This window comes from Rhinopithecus roxellana, chromosome 6 (genome assembly GCF_007565055.1).
Source record: "Rhinopithecus roxellana isolate Shanxi Qingling chromosome 6, ASM756505v1, whole genome shotgun sequence".
Taxonomy (NCBI): domain Eukaryota; kingdom Metazoa; phylum Chordata; class Mammalia; order Primates; family Cercopithecidae; genus Rhinopithecus; species Rhinopithecus roxellana.
In genome coordinates, this window is record NC_044554.1 from 155,046,126 (window position 1) to 155,062,188 (window position 16,063).

General features: G+C 44.6%; 1 protein-coding gene and 1 pseudogene across 1 annotated transcript in view; one reads left to right on the top strand and one right to left on the bottom strand.

Moving 5' to 3' along the window:
• Positions 1-1,993: 1,993 nt before the first annotated feature.
• The window catches only part of LOC115898208 (putative uncharacterized protein FLJ44672), a 29,405-nt gene continuing 15,335 nt past the window's right edge, over positions 1,994-16,063 (top strand). Inside the window, exon 1 of the mRNA XM_030932033.1 lies at positions 1,994-2,045. Within this exon, the coding sequence (XP_030787893.1) occupies positions 1,994-2,045 (52 nt within the window). The remainder of the gene's footprint in view (positions 2,046-16,063) is intronic.
• LOC115898444 lies at positions 14,752-14,851 on the bottom strand (annotated as a pseudogene).

The following is a 16,063-nucleotide window of genomic DNA, read 5'->3' on the forward strand; positions in this document are numbered from 1 at the left end:
TTCTCTCATCTCGTCAAAGTCATTCTCTGACCAGCTTCAATCCGTTGCTGGCGATGGGCTGCGCTCCTTTGCAGGGGGAGATGCGCTCTTATTTTTTGAATTTCCAGCTTTCTGCCCTGCTTTTTCCCCATCTTTGTGGTTTTATCTGTCTCTGGTCTTTGATGATGGTGACGTACTGATGGGGTTTTGGTATAGGTGTCCTTCCTGTTTGATAGTTTTCCTTCTGACAGTCAGGACCCTCAGCTATAGGTCTGTTGGAGATTGCTTGAGGTCCACTCCAGACCCTGTTTGCCTGGGTATCAGCAGCAGAGGTTGCAGAAGATAGAATATTGCTGAACAGCGAATGTACCTGTCTGATTCTTCCTTTGGAAGCTTCCTCTCAGGGGTGTACTCCACCCTGTGAGGTGTGGGGTGTCAGACTGCCCCTAGTGGGGGATGTCTCCCAGTTAGGCTACTCAGGGGTCAGTGACCCACTTGAGCAGGCAGTCTGTCCGTTCTCAGATCTCAACCTCCGTGTTGGGAGATCCACTGCTCTCTTCAAAGCTGTCAGACAGAGTCGTTTGCGTCTGCTCAGGCCTCTGGTGCTTCCCCTGTTGTTTTTTTAGGTGAGCCCTGCCCCCAGAGGTGGAGTCTATAGAGACAGGCAGGTTTCCTTGAGCTGCTGTGAGCTCCACCCAGTTCGAGCTTCCCAGCGGCTTTGTTTACCTACTTAAGCCTCAGCAATGGCGGGCGCCCCTCCCCCAGCCTCGCTGCTGCCTTGCGGTTAGATCACTGCAGACTGCTGTGTTAACAATGAGGGAGGCTCCGTGGGCGTGGGACCCTCCCGGCCAGGTGAGGGATATATTCTTCTGGTGTGCCCATTTGCTTAAAGCGCGGTATTGGGGTGAGAGTTACCCGATTTTCCAGGTGTTGTGTGTCTCAGTTCCCCTGACTAGGAAAAGGGATTCCCTTCCCCCTTGTGCTTCCCAGGTGAGGCGATGCCTCGCCCTGCTTCAGCTCTCGCTGGTCAGGCTGCAGCAGCTGACCAGCACCGATTGTCCGGCACTCCCTAGTGAGATGACCCCAGTACCTCAGTTGAAAATGCAGAAATCACCAGTCTTCTGTGTCGCTCGCGCTGGGAGTTGGAGACTGGAGAAGTTCCTATTCGGCCATCTTCCTCCGCCCCCCTCCTGGGTCAATCTTGTTAGCAAGTAAATATTGATGATTGAGTACCCTTTTCTTTTTTTCTGGGACAGAGTTTCACTCTTGTTGCCCAGACTGGAGTACAGTGGTACAATCTCAACTCACTGCAACCTCCGACTCCTGGGTTCAGGTGATTCTCCTGCCTCAGCCTCCCAAGTAACTAGGATTACAGGCATGCACCACCATGCCCGGCTAATTTTTGTATTTTTCGTAGAGACGGTGTTTCACCAAGTTGGTCAGGCTGATCTCAAACTCCTGACCTCAGGTGACCCTGAGGTCATATCACAACCGTTTTACTGGCTGTGAGGCCACCATTGTACTGGCTACTGTAACATTTCTTGGTTTTCTTTCTAGACCTGAACTAGTTATTTCCTGCTCACCTCCTGGAATGGCTAATAAACACTAAAGGTAAGAGATTACCTGTATTTCATATTATATTTCACTGCATTAAGACATTCTTTCTCAGCATTCCTTAAATCACACAGAATCGTTGACCACTCTCTTTGGGGGACTTGCAGTTAGTTTCTTGGCTTTTTAAGGTATTTGATTTAATGGACCTCTTTTTCTTTCAAAAAAATTTTATTGGAAGTGTCACATTTGCAATCCCACTTCATTCATGTTTCCATGGCTTTGTTGAGCCCCCTGTGGAGGATTACACTACAAGTTTAATTCTGCAGGTTACTTTGAAAAGAGCCTAACTGAATGAATTTTAATACTCTGCGCTTATAAAGCATCTCCTTCTGTATTTTTTCTACAATATACTAAAGTAATTCTGTGCTTATTTTACAGCTTTGCAGTTTCTGGGAAGACCATGAAGCCTGAGAGTAATGAAAAGTTTCCTGAAATTGAAGTCACTGTGGAAGGTAAGGGCCAGTTCTTGGCATGTTTCTGTTGATTCTCCAGTTTAATAGTTATGTCAGTTCACTAGCTACATGTTTATACAGATTAAGGTAACCAAACTAGTTTCAAGTGTGAACAGCTGCCTGTGATAAAGCTAAATTTCTGAATGTCTTTAATTGAAATTTTGAAAATTATTAACAGGAAATAAATAACATGGATCACATCATAAACTGCACTCAAGAGAATCCCTAAAATGCTTTTACTTTATTATAACAAGTAAGGGTGCAGAGGGTCACGTGGAATGTTTCTTCATCTTTTGTCTTCTTTGTTTTTTCTATTCTTTTTCAGAAAGAAAGTTGAGGGGTGGTTTAAAAAGTAGTGCCTGGAATGAAAATATTTCCTACAACACCCTCTAATGTACTTCTTTCTCTCTGTGCCCACGGGGTCTGCAGGGTTCTCATCTTTTCATGTTCACATTATTAAAATACTTCATACAATACCAAAGACAGTTCCCAACCAACCATCAAATATGGGTGTTTCTTCCATCTTCTCATAAATGCAAAAGGAAATAACTGCATTAGGATCATTGTTTTTTATTTGGAGATGAAAGTCTCGCTCTGTCACCCAAGCTGGAGTGCAGTGGCATGATCTTGGCTCACTGCAGCCTCAGCCTCCCGGGTTCAAGCAATTCTTCTGCCTCAGCCTCCCAAGTAGCTGGGACTACAGGCGCACACCGCCATGTCTGGCTAATTTTTTGCATTTTAGTAGAGATGGGGTTTCACCATGTTGCCCAAGCTGGTCTCAAACTCCTGAGCTCAGGCAATCTGCCTGCCTCGGCCTCCCAAAGTGCTAGGATTACAGGTGTGAGCTGCTGCACCCAGCCTAGGATCTTTTTTTTATGTCCTAGGTGTCGATTTTTTAAATAAGAGTTTGCAGTACTGGTGTTTAATGCTGCAGAATTTCCATTTAATCATCTGGCATACTCAGAGAAAGGATACCAGATGACTGAGAGTATACCTCACACAGAGTATACCAGATGACTGAAATTATACCTCACACAGAGTATACCAGATGACTGAATATACCAGATGACTGAGAGTATACCTCACAGAGAGTATACCAGATGACTAAATGGGGACTAGAGCGAATATTTAAACTCTTCATTCATGATCCTATTAAAGGAAAGCTTACTTAATAACATAAATTTTTTGTTATGAATTAGATGTTTCTCTTATGAAAGCTTATAGGCATCTTTGAGCAACTTAACACCTGATCATTTCTGTTCAAAAATGCCAAGAATAAAAATACATTCAAATCTTTACTTTTCTTCTTTTGGAAAAGATCAAAGGATCAGAGATCTGTCCTCTACACGAGGTGCCATCCTTTCCTGAAGGAGCTCCTTGTAAAGTGTGTGAGGTGTTGCTTTTGGTAAAAAGACACACTGCGCAACCACGGAGACCTGAGCCTGGACCTATAAAGATTTGAACAAGGTGAACATTGAGACTATGTAAAGGAGAGGTTAATTCCAAGGTGACAGGAGCTTTATGGAGAAATTTGTGATTTCTACACTTCCAGTCCCCTTCTAACTCTAGTATAAAGTTACATTGTATACGCTGGTGCCCTAATCTCAGTCTGTGGATATTAGATATTAAGACTGGGGAGAAAATAAAACAACCAGTTAATGTGCACCATTTTTACAGGCACGGTCAGTAGCATGTAAGAAACAGCATGTTTCTCAAAAGTAAATTAGTTCATAGTAGTCAGTTGGCACATTTGGCAGGTACTTCTATGAGCTTTTTTTTTTGGTATCTTTAAACTCTTCATTCATTGATCTTGTTAACCCAAAGCTTATTTAATAACATAAGCTTTTGGTTATCAGTTAGATGTTAGGAAAAACAGATAAATGAACAGCTAATATAATGAGTTAAAAGGATTGAGGCTGTAGGAATAATGTTACGAGGAATAACTTGAGGATTGTTTGCTACTGCAGCTAGCTGTGATTTTCAAAACAGGGAGATGCCTGTTTTTCTCACATAAAAGTAATTGTGCAGGTAGGCTGAGGCTGACATAGGTTCAGTAGCTCAAACATGGTTAAGACTGGCTTCCCTGTGCTTTTCTTCACCCTCCTTTCTGGTGCATGATGACCGAGAGAGCTCCTGTCATCATGTCTCCATCCAAATAGGACACATGTAAGTAAAGAAAACGCAGCATGAGCCCTGCCTGCACCCATGGTCAGGAAAAGCAAGAGGTGTTTTTTGAATCCTAGAAGAATTTTGCATAAGTCTCTTGGTTTTAAAAACAATGAATTTTAAAATAATAAAGTAAAATAAAGCACAAACTCTGAGGCCAAAGTGATAGGATTTAAATCTGTGCTCTGCCACTTAGAAAAGTTACTTAAACACTCGCCATCAGAGAAATGCAAATCAAAACCACAATGAGATACCAAAGAACAGGTGCTGGAGAGGATGTGGAGAAATAGGAACACTTTTACACTGTTGGTGGGACTGTAAACTGGTTCGACCATTGTGGAAAACAGTGTGGCGATTCCTCAAGGATCTAGAACTAGAAATACCATTCGACCCAGCCATCCCATTACTGGGGATATTCCCAAAGGATTATAAGTCATGCTGCTATAAAGACACATGCACACGTGTGTTTATTGCGGCTCTATTCACAATAGCAAAGACTTGGAATCAACCCAAATGTCCATCAGTGACAGACTGGATTAAGAAAATGTGGTATATACACACCATGGAATATTATGCAGCCATAAAAAAGGATGAGTTCGTGTCCTTTGTAGGGACATGGATACAGCTGGAAACCATCATTCTCAGCAAACTATCGCAAGAACAGAAAACCAAATGCCACATGTTCTCACTCATAGGTGGGAATTGAACAATGAGATCACTTGGACACAGGAAGGGGAGCATCACACACCGGGTCCTATTGTGGGGAGGGGGAGGGGGGAGGGATAGCATCAGGAGATATACCTAATGTAAATGATGAGTTAATGGGTGCAGCACACCAACATGGCACATGTATATATATGTAACAAACCTGCACATTGTGCACATGTACCCTAGAACTTAAAGTATAATAAAAAAAAAAAGAAAAGTTACTTAAATTCTCTGTTCTTTTGGTTGCACACCTGTAAAATAGGAGGAAGAAAATAATATTTGACTCATGGTTTTTAAAATTTGAGATGTTATTTCTTTAATAAACAGCTGCTATCATTTCAGACCACTTGCTATTTAGGCACTTAGGGATTTTTCATTAGAAGGCATGTAAAGAAAGATGCTGGGCATTTGTAATGGATTTAACATTCATCATTTGACTGCCTGACGGACTCTCAGAGCTGTGATTTTACTAATGAATTTTTCAGAAGTCCCTTAGCCAGCAATGAGCCTAACCAGCCTCCTACTCTCACCATTCAGTGCTCTTTTGTTCTTATCTGTTTCTCTCCAAACTTGGTTACTCTCACAAAGTAATAAAAACTTGCATTTCTTTTCTTTCCTTTTTAGAGACAGGGTCTTGCTCTGTCACTCAGGCTGCAATGCAGTGGTATGATCATGGCTCACTGTAGCTTCAAACCCCAGGGCTCAAGCAATACTCCCGCCTCTGCCTCCCAAGTAACTGGGACTACAGACGTACACCACCATGCAAAGCTAAATTTTTTATTTTTTTGTTGTAGAGATGGGATCGTGCTATGTTGCCCAGGATGATCTCAAACTCCTGTCCTCAAGTGATCCTTCTGTCTCAGCCTCCCAAAGTGCTGGGATTATAGGTAGCCATGGGCCACCTGTGTCCAGCCCGCTATTTTCTTTCTTTTAAATAACAAATTTATTGAAATGTAGTTCACATACGATGCAGTTTATTTATCAAAGTATGCAATTCAGTGGTTTTTAGAATATTCATGGAGCTGTGATCTATCATCACAATCCATTTTAGAAACTTTCATTACCCTGTAGAGAAATCCACTGTTCTTAGCCACTAGCTAGTAGCTTACACCCCCTATGCCCCTGTGTTCCCCACAGGAAACCACTGATCTATTTTTGTCTCTATAGATTTGCCTAATCTAGACCTTCTATAAAAATAGGATTGTGCAATATGTGATCTATGGCTGAATAATACTCCATGGTAGAGACACACCACATTTTGTTTATCAGTTGATGAACATTTGGGTTGTTTCCATGTATTGGCCATTATGAATAATGCTGCTCTGAAGATTCATATACAAGTTTTTGTGTGGACATATATTTTCTCTGGGATATGTACCTAGGAGAGAAATTGTTGCATTCTATGACACTGTACATTTAGCCTTTTGAGAAACTGTTTTCCAAAGTGGTTACACCAGTCAGGTGCAGTGACTCACACCTGTAATCCCAGCTACATAAGAGGCTGAGGTGGGAGGATCACTTGAGCCTACAAGAGACATCAGCTTGGGCAAGACAGCAAAACCCTGTCTCAGTTTTTGAAAAATCAAATTAAAACGGAAAGACGACAGGTGCGGTGGCTCACGCCTGTAATCCCAGCACTTTGAAAGGCTAAGGTGGGTGGATAACTTGAGGTCAGGAATTCAAAACCAGCCTGGCTGGGCATGGTTGCAGATGCCTGTAATCCCAGCTACTCGGGAGGTTGAGGCAGGGGAATTTTTTGACTCCAGGAGGTGGAGGTTGCAGTGAGCCAGGATCACACCACTGCACTCCAGCCAGGGCAACAGAGGGAGACTCTGTCACACAAAAGTAAAAATATAAATAAATAAATAAAATAAAATGACAACAAAAGAAACACCCAAAGTAGTTAAACCATTTTGTGTTCCCACCAGAAATGTATGTGGGTTCCAATTTCTCCACATTTTCATCAACATTTCTTTTTTTGAGACAGGATCTCGCTCTGTCACTTAGGCAGGAGTGCAGTGGTGTGAACACGGCTCACTGCAGCCTCGAACCCCTAGACACTCGTGATCCTTTTATTTCAGCCTCTTGAGAAGTTGGGACTACAGTCATACTCCACCACACTCAGCTAATTTGTTTAATTTTTAGTAGAGACAGGGTTTCACTATGTTGCCCAGGCTGGTTTCTAACTCCTGGACCCAAATGATCCAGCTGTCTTGGCCTCCCACACTGCTGGGGATTATAGGTGTGAACCACCATGCCTGGTCCTCTGTCTCTTTTCTCTCTTCCCTTTCTTTGTTGATAGAGGGAAATATGTCATGTACCTGCTATCCATCCAATGACTGCCCATCAGTTCCATCACTTCACTGCTTGATCTGCAAACATAGATGTGGGTTCCTTAAATGCTTCCTCTGTCAGCTAGTACATGATTAAATGTTGTCAGTACATGGTTCTAGAGGGACCTTGTAAGAGACTTTTCTTTCTGGTTGTGGTGTGCGAATCTCCACAGGCACTGCGTTTCTTCAGTACCGGGCTCCTGCCCTGCACGGTGCTCAGCAGCACCCAGTGACCAGCAGTTTCTCTGCACCTGCCTGGGTGGTTTTGTAGTGAGACAACTGTTCGTTAATATCTTAATCTAGCATCATAGAGGATGGATTTTCAGCAAATTCCAGAGGACAGATTGCTAGCATGTTCCACCATGTGGTAATGCAGCAATTCTGCTATTGAATTACCCAGGACTGTGCCCTCTCCAAGGGGGGCTGGATCTCAGCCCTAGTGGGGAGTCTTTTCCTTGATCTCAGTGTTGGGACAGTAGGGACAGTTACTGCCTGTTTTATCAGCTGGCCCTATACTTTTTTTTTGTTTGAGACAGGGTATCCCTCTGTTGCCCAGGCTAAAGTGCAGTGGCAAAATCATGATTCACTGCAGCCTTGACTGCCCAGGCTCAAGCAGTCCTCCCACCTCAGCCTCCCAAGTAGCTAGAACTACAGGTATGTGCCACCACACCCAGGTTTTTTGTTGTTGTTAGTTTGTTTGTTTGGGTAGAGACAGGGTCTCACTGTGTTTCCCAGTCTGGTCTCAAACTCCTGGCCTCAAAGAATCCTCCTGCCTTGGCTTCCCAAATTGCTGAAATTGTAAACATGTGCCACCATGCCTGACCTCTGCTAGTCCTGTATTCTCTAGAGTTCTCTTTACTTTTTGGTAGCCAATCTCTCATTATGCTGTTGCCCTGTTATAATTAATAATTTTTTATTTTAAATTTAACACTTTAAACTTTTGAGTGGTTTATGTCTCCTGTTTGGACTCTGACAAATACAGAATTGATGTTAGGAAGGGTCCCAGGAGATAGACTCACACAGATGGGATTTGGCCATAGGTTTGGTTATCCAAGGGGCAGTGCTGAGTTCCTTGCCATGGGACATGGGATGCTGGTGATTTCCAGGAAGTGACCTCACAATGGCTCAAGCTACCACTTACTGTTGATTGTGATGAAATGCCAGCTGAGGCACATGCCTTGGGAGCTAAGTGGCTGCTGCACTTGATCACTATGAAGACTGGTGTGGGAAGGGTCCTTTTGGATGCACTTGAGCAGGGGCCCCGAATCCCTGGGTCACAGGCCTGTATTGGGCCACACAGCAGGAGGTGAGCAGTGGGTGGGTGAGTGCAGCTTCATCTGTATTTACAGCTGCTCCCCACATTACCACCTGATCTCTGTCTCCTGTCAGATCAGCGGCAACATTAGATTATCATGTGAGCACAAACTCTATTGTGAACTGTGCATGCGAGGGATCTACCTTGCTCTGTCCTTATGAGAATCTAATGCCTGATAATCTATCACTATCTCCCATCACCCCCAGATGGGACCGTCTAGTTGCAGAAAAACAAGCTCAGGACTCCCACTGATTCTACATTATGGTGAGTTATATAATTATTTTGTTTTACGTTACAATGTAGTAATAATAGAAATAAAGTGCACAATAAATGTAACGTGCTTGATATATCCCAGAACTGACCTTCGCTGCCCCCAGTCTGTGGAAAAGCTGTCTTCCACAAAACTGGTCCTTGGTCCCCCAAAAACTGGGGACCACTGCACTTGAGCACTTACACAGAGAAAAACAAAAAGCTCAAGTTTTTACCTTTCAGCATAAGTCACGGTCTAAGATCCAGAGAGCTTCCATGATAGACCAAACACAATTCCTTATTTCTTATATCCACAGGGCTGATATTATTGGAAATCAAACACAAACTTAAATGTGTGGGTTGCTGAATTACAATGACAGTTGAATTCACTGTGTCACCAAGGTTCTCTTGAGAATGTTAGGGCACTAATGAGTGAAGAATGGGATCTTTTTCTTTTTTTCCTTTGTTTTTTTTTTTTTTTTTGAGACAGTCTCCCTGTCTTGCCCAGGCTGGAGCACAGTGGGGTGATCTCGGTTTACTGAAATCTCAACCTGCCGGACTCAAGCTATCCTCTCGCCTCAGCCTCTGGGGTAGCTGGGACCACAGGTACGAGCCACCATGCCCATGCCCAGCTAATTTTTGAGTTTTGTAGAGACGTGGTTTCATCACACTGCTCTGGCTGGTCTCAAACTCCTGGGCTCAAGCCATCCGCCCACCTTGGACTTCTCAAGTTTCGAGATTACAGGCAGGAGCCACTATACCTGACCCTGTCTCTTTTACACTGGTTTATTGTGAAGGCCTCCAGTTGTCTTCCTGACTTCTAGGCTTGCTCACTTCGGCCTGTTCACTGAAGCCAGAGGAATTCTCCTAAAAGGCAAATTTGGGTCAAAATAGTTCTTGATTAAAACCTGCTGGTGACTGCCCATTGCCTTTAAGACAGAGTCCAAACTAATTTGGCCACAGGGCCTTGTAAGAGCTGGTCTCCGCTCACCTTCCCAGTTTTTTTTTTTTTTGAGACGGAGTCTCGCTCTGTCACCCAGGCTGGAGTGCAGTGGCCAGACCTCAGCTCACTGCAAGCTCCGCCTCCTGGGTTTACGCCATTCTCCTGCCTCAGCCTCCGAAGTAGCTGGGACTACAGGCGCCCGCCACCTCGCCCGGCTAGTTTTTTTGTATTTTTAGTAGAGACGGGGTTTCACCATGTTAGCCAGGATGGTCTCGATCTCCTGACCTCGTGATCCACCCGTCTCGGCCTCCCAAAGTGCTGGGATTACAGGCTTGAGCCACCGCGCCCGGCCCACCTTCCCAGTTTTATCGTGCACCACCCTCCCCATATGCCTACCCTCCAGCCACACAGAATGTCAGTTTCCTTGGGGGACTTTACTGGTCCTTCAGGAAACCCTCTCCCTACCCCCATCATCACTCGTTCACTCTTATCTTTGCTTATCTTTAGCCTCAGCCGAGATGTCTCACCCCACTCTCTGTGATGCAACAAGAAGCCCCTTGGGAGCGTTTCAGTCCCACTCTGAACTTCTGTCATTGTGCTCATCACAGTCTGGTAAGTGTTGGCCTATGATTCCTAGATTAGTCCTTTTTGCATTGCTATAAGGAAACACCTCAGGCTGGGTAGTTTATAAAGAAAAACAGTTTATTTGGTTCACAGTTCTGCAGACTATACAAGTAGCATGGTGCCAGGCCGGGCACAGTGGCCCACACCTGTAATCCCGGCACTTTGGGACGCTGAGACAGGAGGATTGCTTGAGCCCAGAAGTTTGAAACCAGCCTGGGAAACATGGTGAGATCTTGTCTCTGCTAAAGATAAAACAAATAGCCAGGTATGATGGTGCACTGATGCATGCCTGTGGTTTCAGCTACTTGAAAGACTAAGGTAAAAAGATCTCTTTAGCCCAGGAGGTCAGGGTTGCAGTGAGCCATAATTACACCACTGCTCTCTAGCCTGAGTGTCAGAGTGAGACCCTGTCTCAGAAAAAAAAAAGCATAGTACCAGCATCCACTGGTGAGGACCTCAGGAGGCTTCCTCTCATGGCGGAAGGTGAAGGAGGAGCCGGCATGTCACTTGTTGAGAAGAAGGAACAAGGAAGAGAGGAGGAGGTGCCAGGCTCTTTAAACAATCGGCTGTCACATGAACTAGTAGAGGGAGAACTCACTCATTACCATGGGGAGGGCACCAAGCCATTCATGAGGGATCTGCCCCCATGACCCACAGACTCCCACCAGGCACCACCTCCAACATTAGGGATTTAATTTCAGTATGAGATTTGGAGGAGACAAACATTCAAACTCTATCAATTTCCTGCTACCCTATAAGCTCTGCAAGGGCAGAAATTGTTTTTTTGTTTTTCGTTTTTTTTGAGACAGAGTTTCACTCTTGTTGCCCAGGCTGGAGTGCAGTGCCATGACCTCGGCTCACTGCAACCTCCGCCTCCTGGATTCAAGCGATTCTTCTGCCTCAACCTTCCAAGTAACTGTAACTGGGATTACAGGCATGTACAACCATGACCCGCTAATTTTGGTACTTTTAGTAGAGACAAGGTTTCACCATGTTCATCAGGCTGGTCTGGAACTCCTGACTTCAGATGATCCACCCGCCTCGGCTTCCCATAGTGCTGGGATTACAGGCGTGAGCCACCATGCCCGGCCAAGATCAGAAACTCTTATACCTTGTTCACTGCTGTTTCCTGGGCACCTGTTATACTGCCTGGTATATAGTAGGAGCTCCAGAAATTTGTTAGGGCCTGATGTGTTGGCTCAAGCCTGTAATCCCAGCTGTTTGGGAGGTGGGGGCCAGAGGATTGCTTGTGCCTAGGAGTTCAAGGCCAGCCTGGGCAACATAGTGAGACCCTGTCTCTAGAAAAAATAATAAACTTGCCAGGAATGGTGGCACACCTGTAATCCCAGCACTTTGGGAGACCAAGGTGGGCGGATCACCTGAGGTCAGGAGTTCAAGACCAGCCTGGTGAACAAGGTAAAACCCCATCTCTACTAGAAATATAAAAATTAGTTGGGCATGGTGGCACACACCTGTAGTCCCAGCTACCCGGGAGGCTGAGGAAAGAGAATCACTTGAACCCAGGAGGCAGAAGTTGCAGTGAGCCTTAATTATACCACAGCACTCTAGCCTGGGCGACAGAGCCAGGCTCCGTCTGAAAAAAAAAAGAAAAAATAATAAATTTAGCTGGGTGCGATGTTACATGGCTGTAATCCCAACTACTTGGGAGGCTAAGGTGGGAGGATCACTTGAGCCCGGATGATGGAAGCTGCAGTGAGCCATAATCATCCTGCTGTACTTCAGCCTGTTTGACAGAGGGGGACTCCGTCTCAAAAAAAGTAAAAAAAAAAAAAAAGAAAGAAAAAAAAAAAGAGATAAGGAAATATTCGTTGGGAAAATAAAAAAAAGAGTGAACAAGCAAAGTGTCAGGAGAGTACTGTGAATGTGGGTCATGTCAGTAGAGTGTAAGGACTTGGGCAGGAGCAGCTGGACTTGAAGAGCAGGTTGGTGGAGACCAGGTCATTCTTCGTAAGCAGTTTGCCCTGTAGCATGTAGATCACATATCCCACACTGGCTGCTGGCGACTGAACTGGGCTTTCTATTTCTGTGTTTGGTTTGACCACCACAGTGTTGAAGAATTATTGAAGTGCAGTTTGCAAGGTTTGAAAACCTTGCAGTATGTGCAGTTCCCCCTGGTCTCCCACATTACTCTGGCCTCGTTCCCTCATGTAGGTTGGCTGACCTGCTGAGACCTGTGTTTGCTATCCCTGCAGATCAGTGGGTATGAGGTGATTTAAGAAGGAAGATTTAATATATGAGTTATAGAAAGATAAATAGACTGGGCGCAGTGGCTAAAGCCTGTAATCCTAGCACTTTGGGAGGCCAAGGCGGGAGAATTAGTTTGACCCAGGAGTTCAGGAGCAGTCTGCGCCACATGAGGAGACCCCATCTCTACAAAAAAATTAAGAATTAGCCAGGCATGGTGGCATTCACCTGTAATCCCAGCTACTCGGGAGGCTGAAGTGGGAGGATAGCTCGAGCCCAGGAGTTGAAAGCTGCAGTAAGCGGTGCTCTTGACACTGCATTCCAGTCTGAGTGACAGAGCAAGACCCTATCTCAGAAAAAAAAAAAAAAAAAAAAAAAAGCAAGAAAGAAATAGATCCAGCATTGGTGGGAGTGTGCTTTTAAATTTTTTTTTCTTTAAGTTTTTTATATTCTAGCAGGCTGGTCCATTCTCTCCTCTTTAATTTCTCAAACGTAAAGCGCCCTGCCAAAATCTCAAGTTGGATCTGCAGTAGGTCACCATTAACTCAGCAGCCTGCTATGTTGTGAGTCCTCATGCCAGGAACTGTGCGGGATACGGAATGTAAGAGAAGGCTAGAATAGAGCATCTCTGGGGGAAACAAGAGCCAGAGATACAGTGGTGCCCCATGGAGACATCCAGCTGGTGTTTGGTAGTGCCTTGTGGAAAGGCTGTACTTTGGCAAGGTCTCCACATCTGCAATGTGGCCTTCAGTATTGTATGTCCCCAAACTCCAGGTTTTTACATTCCCTGCATAGGTCAGGGTCGTAGGGAGTGAATCCTCCTAGCAAAACTCCCTGGTTTTTAAGGCAGGTGTTCCAGTTATTAATTGACAAAAGAGGCATATTTTTCCTCTTGTAACCTGATGATTTGGACTCCCTTTCCACATAAATGTTCTTGGAAAACTAAGCAGAGGATGAGGGAAAGGCTGTGAACAAGCTTGCTGGTCCCTCCCTGTCCTAAAAAAGAGCATACCTCTGTGTAACCAGAAGACTTTTCACTAGTCAAAGCTGGGCAGACTGGGACGAGGGTGTGCGTGTGGTGAGGCAGGGTCTCTTGTCACCCAGGCTGGAGTGCAGTGGTGAGATTAGAGCTCACTGTAGCTTCCACTTCTGCAGCTTCCACTTTGATCCTCCCACTTCAGCCTGCAGAGTAGCTGGGACTATAGGAATGTGCCAACGCACCCAGCTCGTTTTCTAATTTTTTGTAGAGATGAGGTTTCACTGTGTTGCCCAGGCTGGTCTTGAACTCCTAGCCTCATGGGATCCTCCTGCCTTAGTCTCCTGATGGGCTGGGATTATAGGTATGAGCCACCTCACCTGACCTGCGGTGAGTTTTCAACAATGTGATTCCTCTTTTACAGAACCACCTAAGCTGAAGATTCCCTTGAGAACAAGGGCAAGCCTGTGGTTTCATGGCCTTTCTTCCATTTGTGGTTCTTGCCAAGTGGAATTTAAATGACCTCTTATCAAGATGGATAAACCCAAGTTTCCCAGTGCTGGAATGTAGAAAACGGATGGACAAGTAAGTCCCACTCAGCACCCGTAGCCCAGACATGGGAACCTCAATACACCTGGGCCCCAGACATCACTTTTCATTGTGAGTAGCTCAGATATGACACTTTTGGTTGTTAAATACCCACTGGCAATATTTTATATAACAGCAAGTGAAGGAAGAAATAGTCACCAAAACATTTTCTGCTCCCAGTTCCAACATTAATTGGATGAGATGATTATTTTGTGAAGAATTTTCATATAGCACAGTCCTGGCCAAATCTTCAAGTGAACAGAAAAATTCTATTAAAAAGTCAATCTTCTATCTCACTCTGTTGCCCAGACTGGAGTGCAGTGGTGCAATTGTGGCTCACTGCAGCCACAACTTCCTGGGCACAATCAATCCTCCCACCTCAGCCTCCCAAAGTGCTGGAATTATAAGCAGACAGCCACCATGCCTGAAAGTTCGACAGTTTACATCAAGTGTAATAAGAATGCTCATGTCCTGTGACTCACAGTAATCTCACTTTTGGAAATACCATCTTTGGATATAATTCAACCTAAACAAAAGGTCATATGCACACAGTGAAAATCCGGGTGTAATTTTGTTTCTCTCTCTTTTTTTTTTTTTTTTAAAGGAATGCTTCACAAATTTGCATGTCTTTCTTGCACAGAGGCCATGCCAATCTCTCTATTGTTCCAACTTTAGTATATGTGCTACCGAAGCAAGCATGAGTAATTTAAAGAGAGTGGTTAAGTGGAATAAGGAAGAGTTATGGGGAATTTAAAAATCTGTGGTATTTATAGGCACCTAGTAACAGCTCAGTAAATATTAGCTGCTACTTTTATTATTTTTATGGTAATTCCACTCAATTAAAAACTGTCATTAAAAATTACCATTGTCATGGAACATAATGTATCCTACAGTATAATTGTAAAAACAGATACAATTTGTCCCTTGGTATATGGGGGGGATTAGTTCTAGCTCCCCCATTTCTGTGTACACCAAAATCCACCCATACTCACTGCAGCCTAGAATTTTCAGGTTCAAGGGATCTTCCCACGCCAGACTCCAAAGTAGCTGGAACTACAGGTGTGCACCACCACCACACCTGGCTGATTTTTTTCTTTTGTTTAGTAGACACAGGGTCTCACTACGTTGCCCAGGCTGGTCTCCAACTCCTGTCCTCAAGCGATCCTCCTGCCTAGGCTTCCCAAATTGCTGGGATTACAGGCATGAGCCACCATGCCTGGCCTCTGCTAGTTCTGTATTCTCTAGAGTTGTCTTTAGTTTGTGCTAGTGTGTCACTCATTATGCCGATCCTCTGTTATAATTAATACTTTTTATATTAAATTTACATTTTTTTTTTTTACTTTTTTTTTTGGTACTGGGTTGCACTCGATCACCCGGGCTAAAGTGCAGTGGCACCATCTCTGCTCACTGCTACCTCCGAATTTCCCGGGCTCAAGCAATTCTCCTTCCTTAGCCTCCCGAGTAGCTAGGATTACAGGTATGTGCCACCACGCCTGGCTAATTTTTGTGTTTTTTTGTAGAGACGGTGTTTCGCCATGTTTTCCAGGCTGGTCTCAAACTCCTGAGCTCAAAGCGATCACCTGCCTTGGCCTCCCAAAGTGCTGGGATTACAGGTGTGAGCCACTGTGCCCATTTTAGTTTAAACCTCTGAGTGGTTTACATCTCCTGATTCGACTCCTAGAAATACAGAATTGTTGCCTGGAAGGATACCAGGAGATAGACTCACACAGATTGGATTTGGGCATAGGTTTGGTTATCCAAGGAGTGGTGCTGAGCTCCTTGCCAGTGGGACATGGGATGCTGGTGATTTCTAGGAAGTGATCTCATAATGACTCAAGCTACCACTTACTGTTGATTGTGATGAAATGCCAGCCGAGGCATATGCCATGCAAGCTAAGGGGTGCTACACTT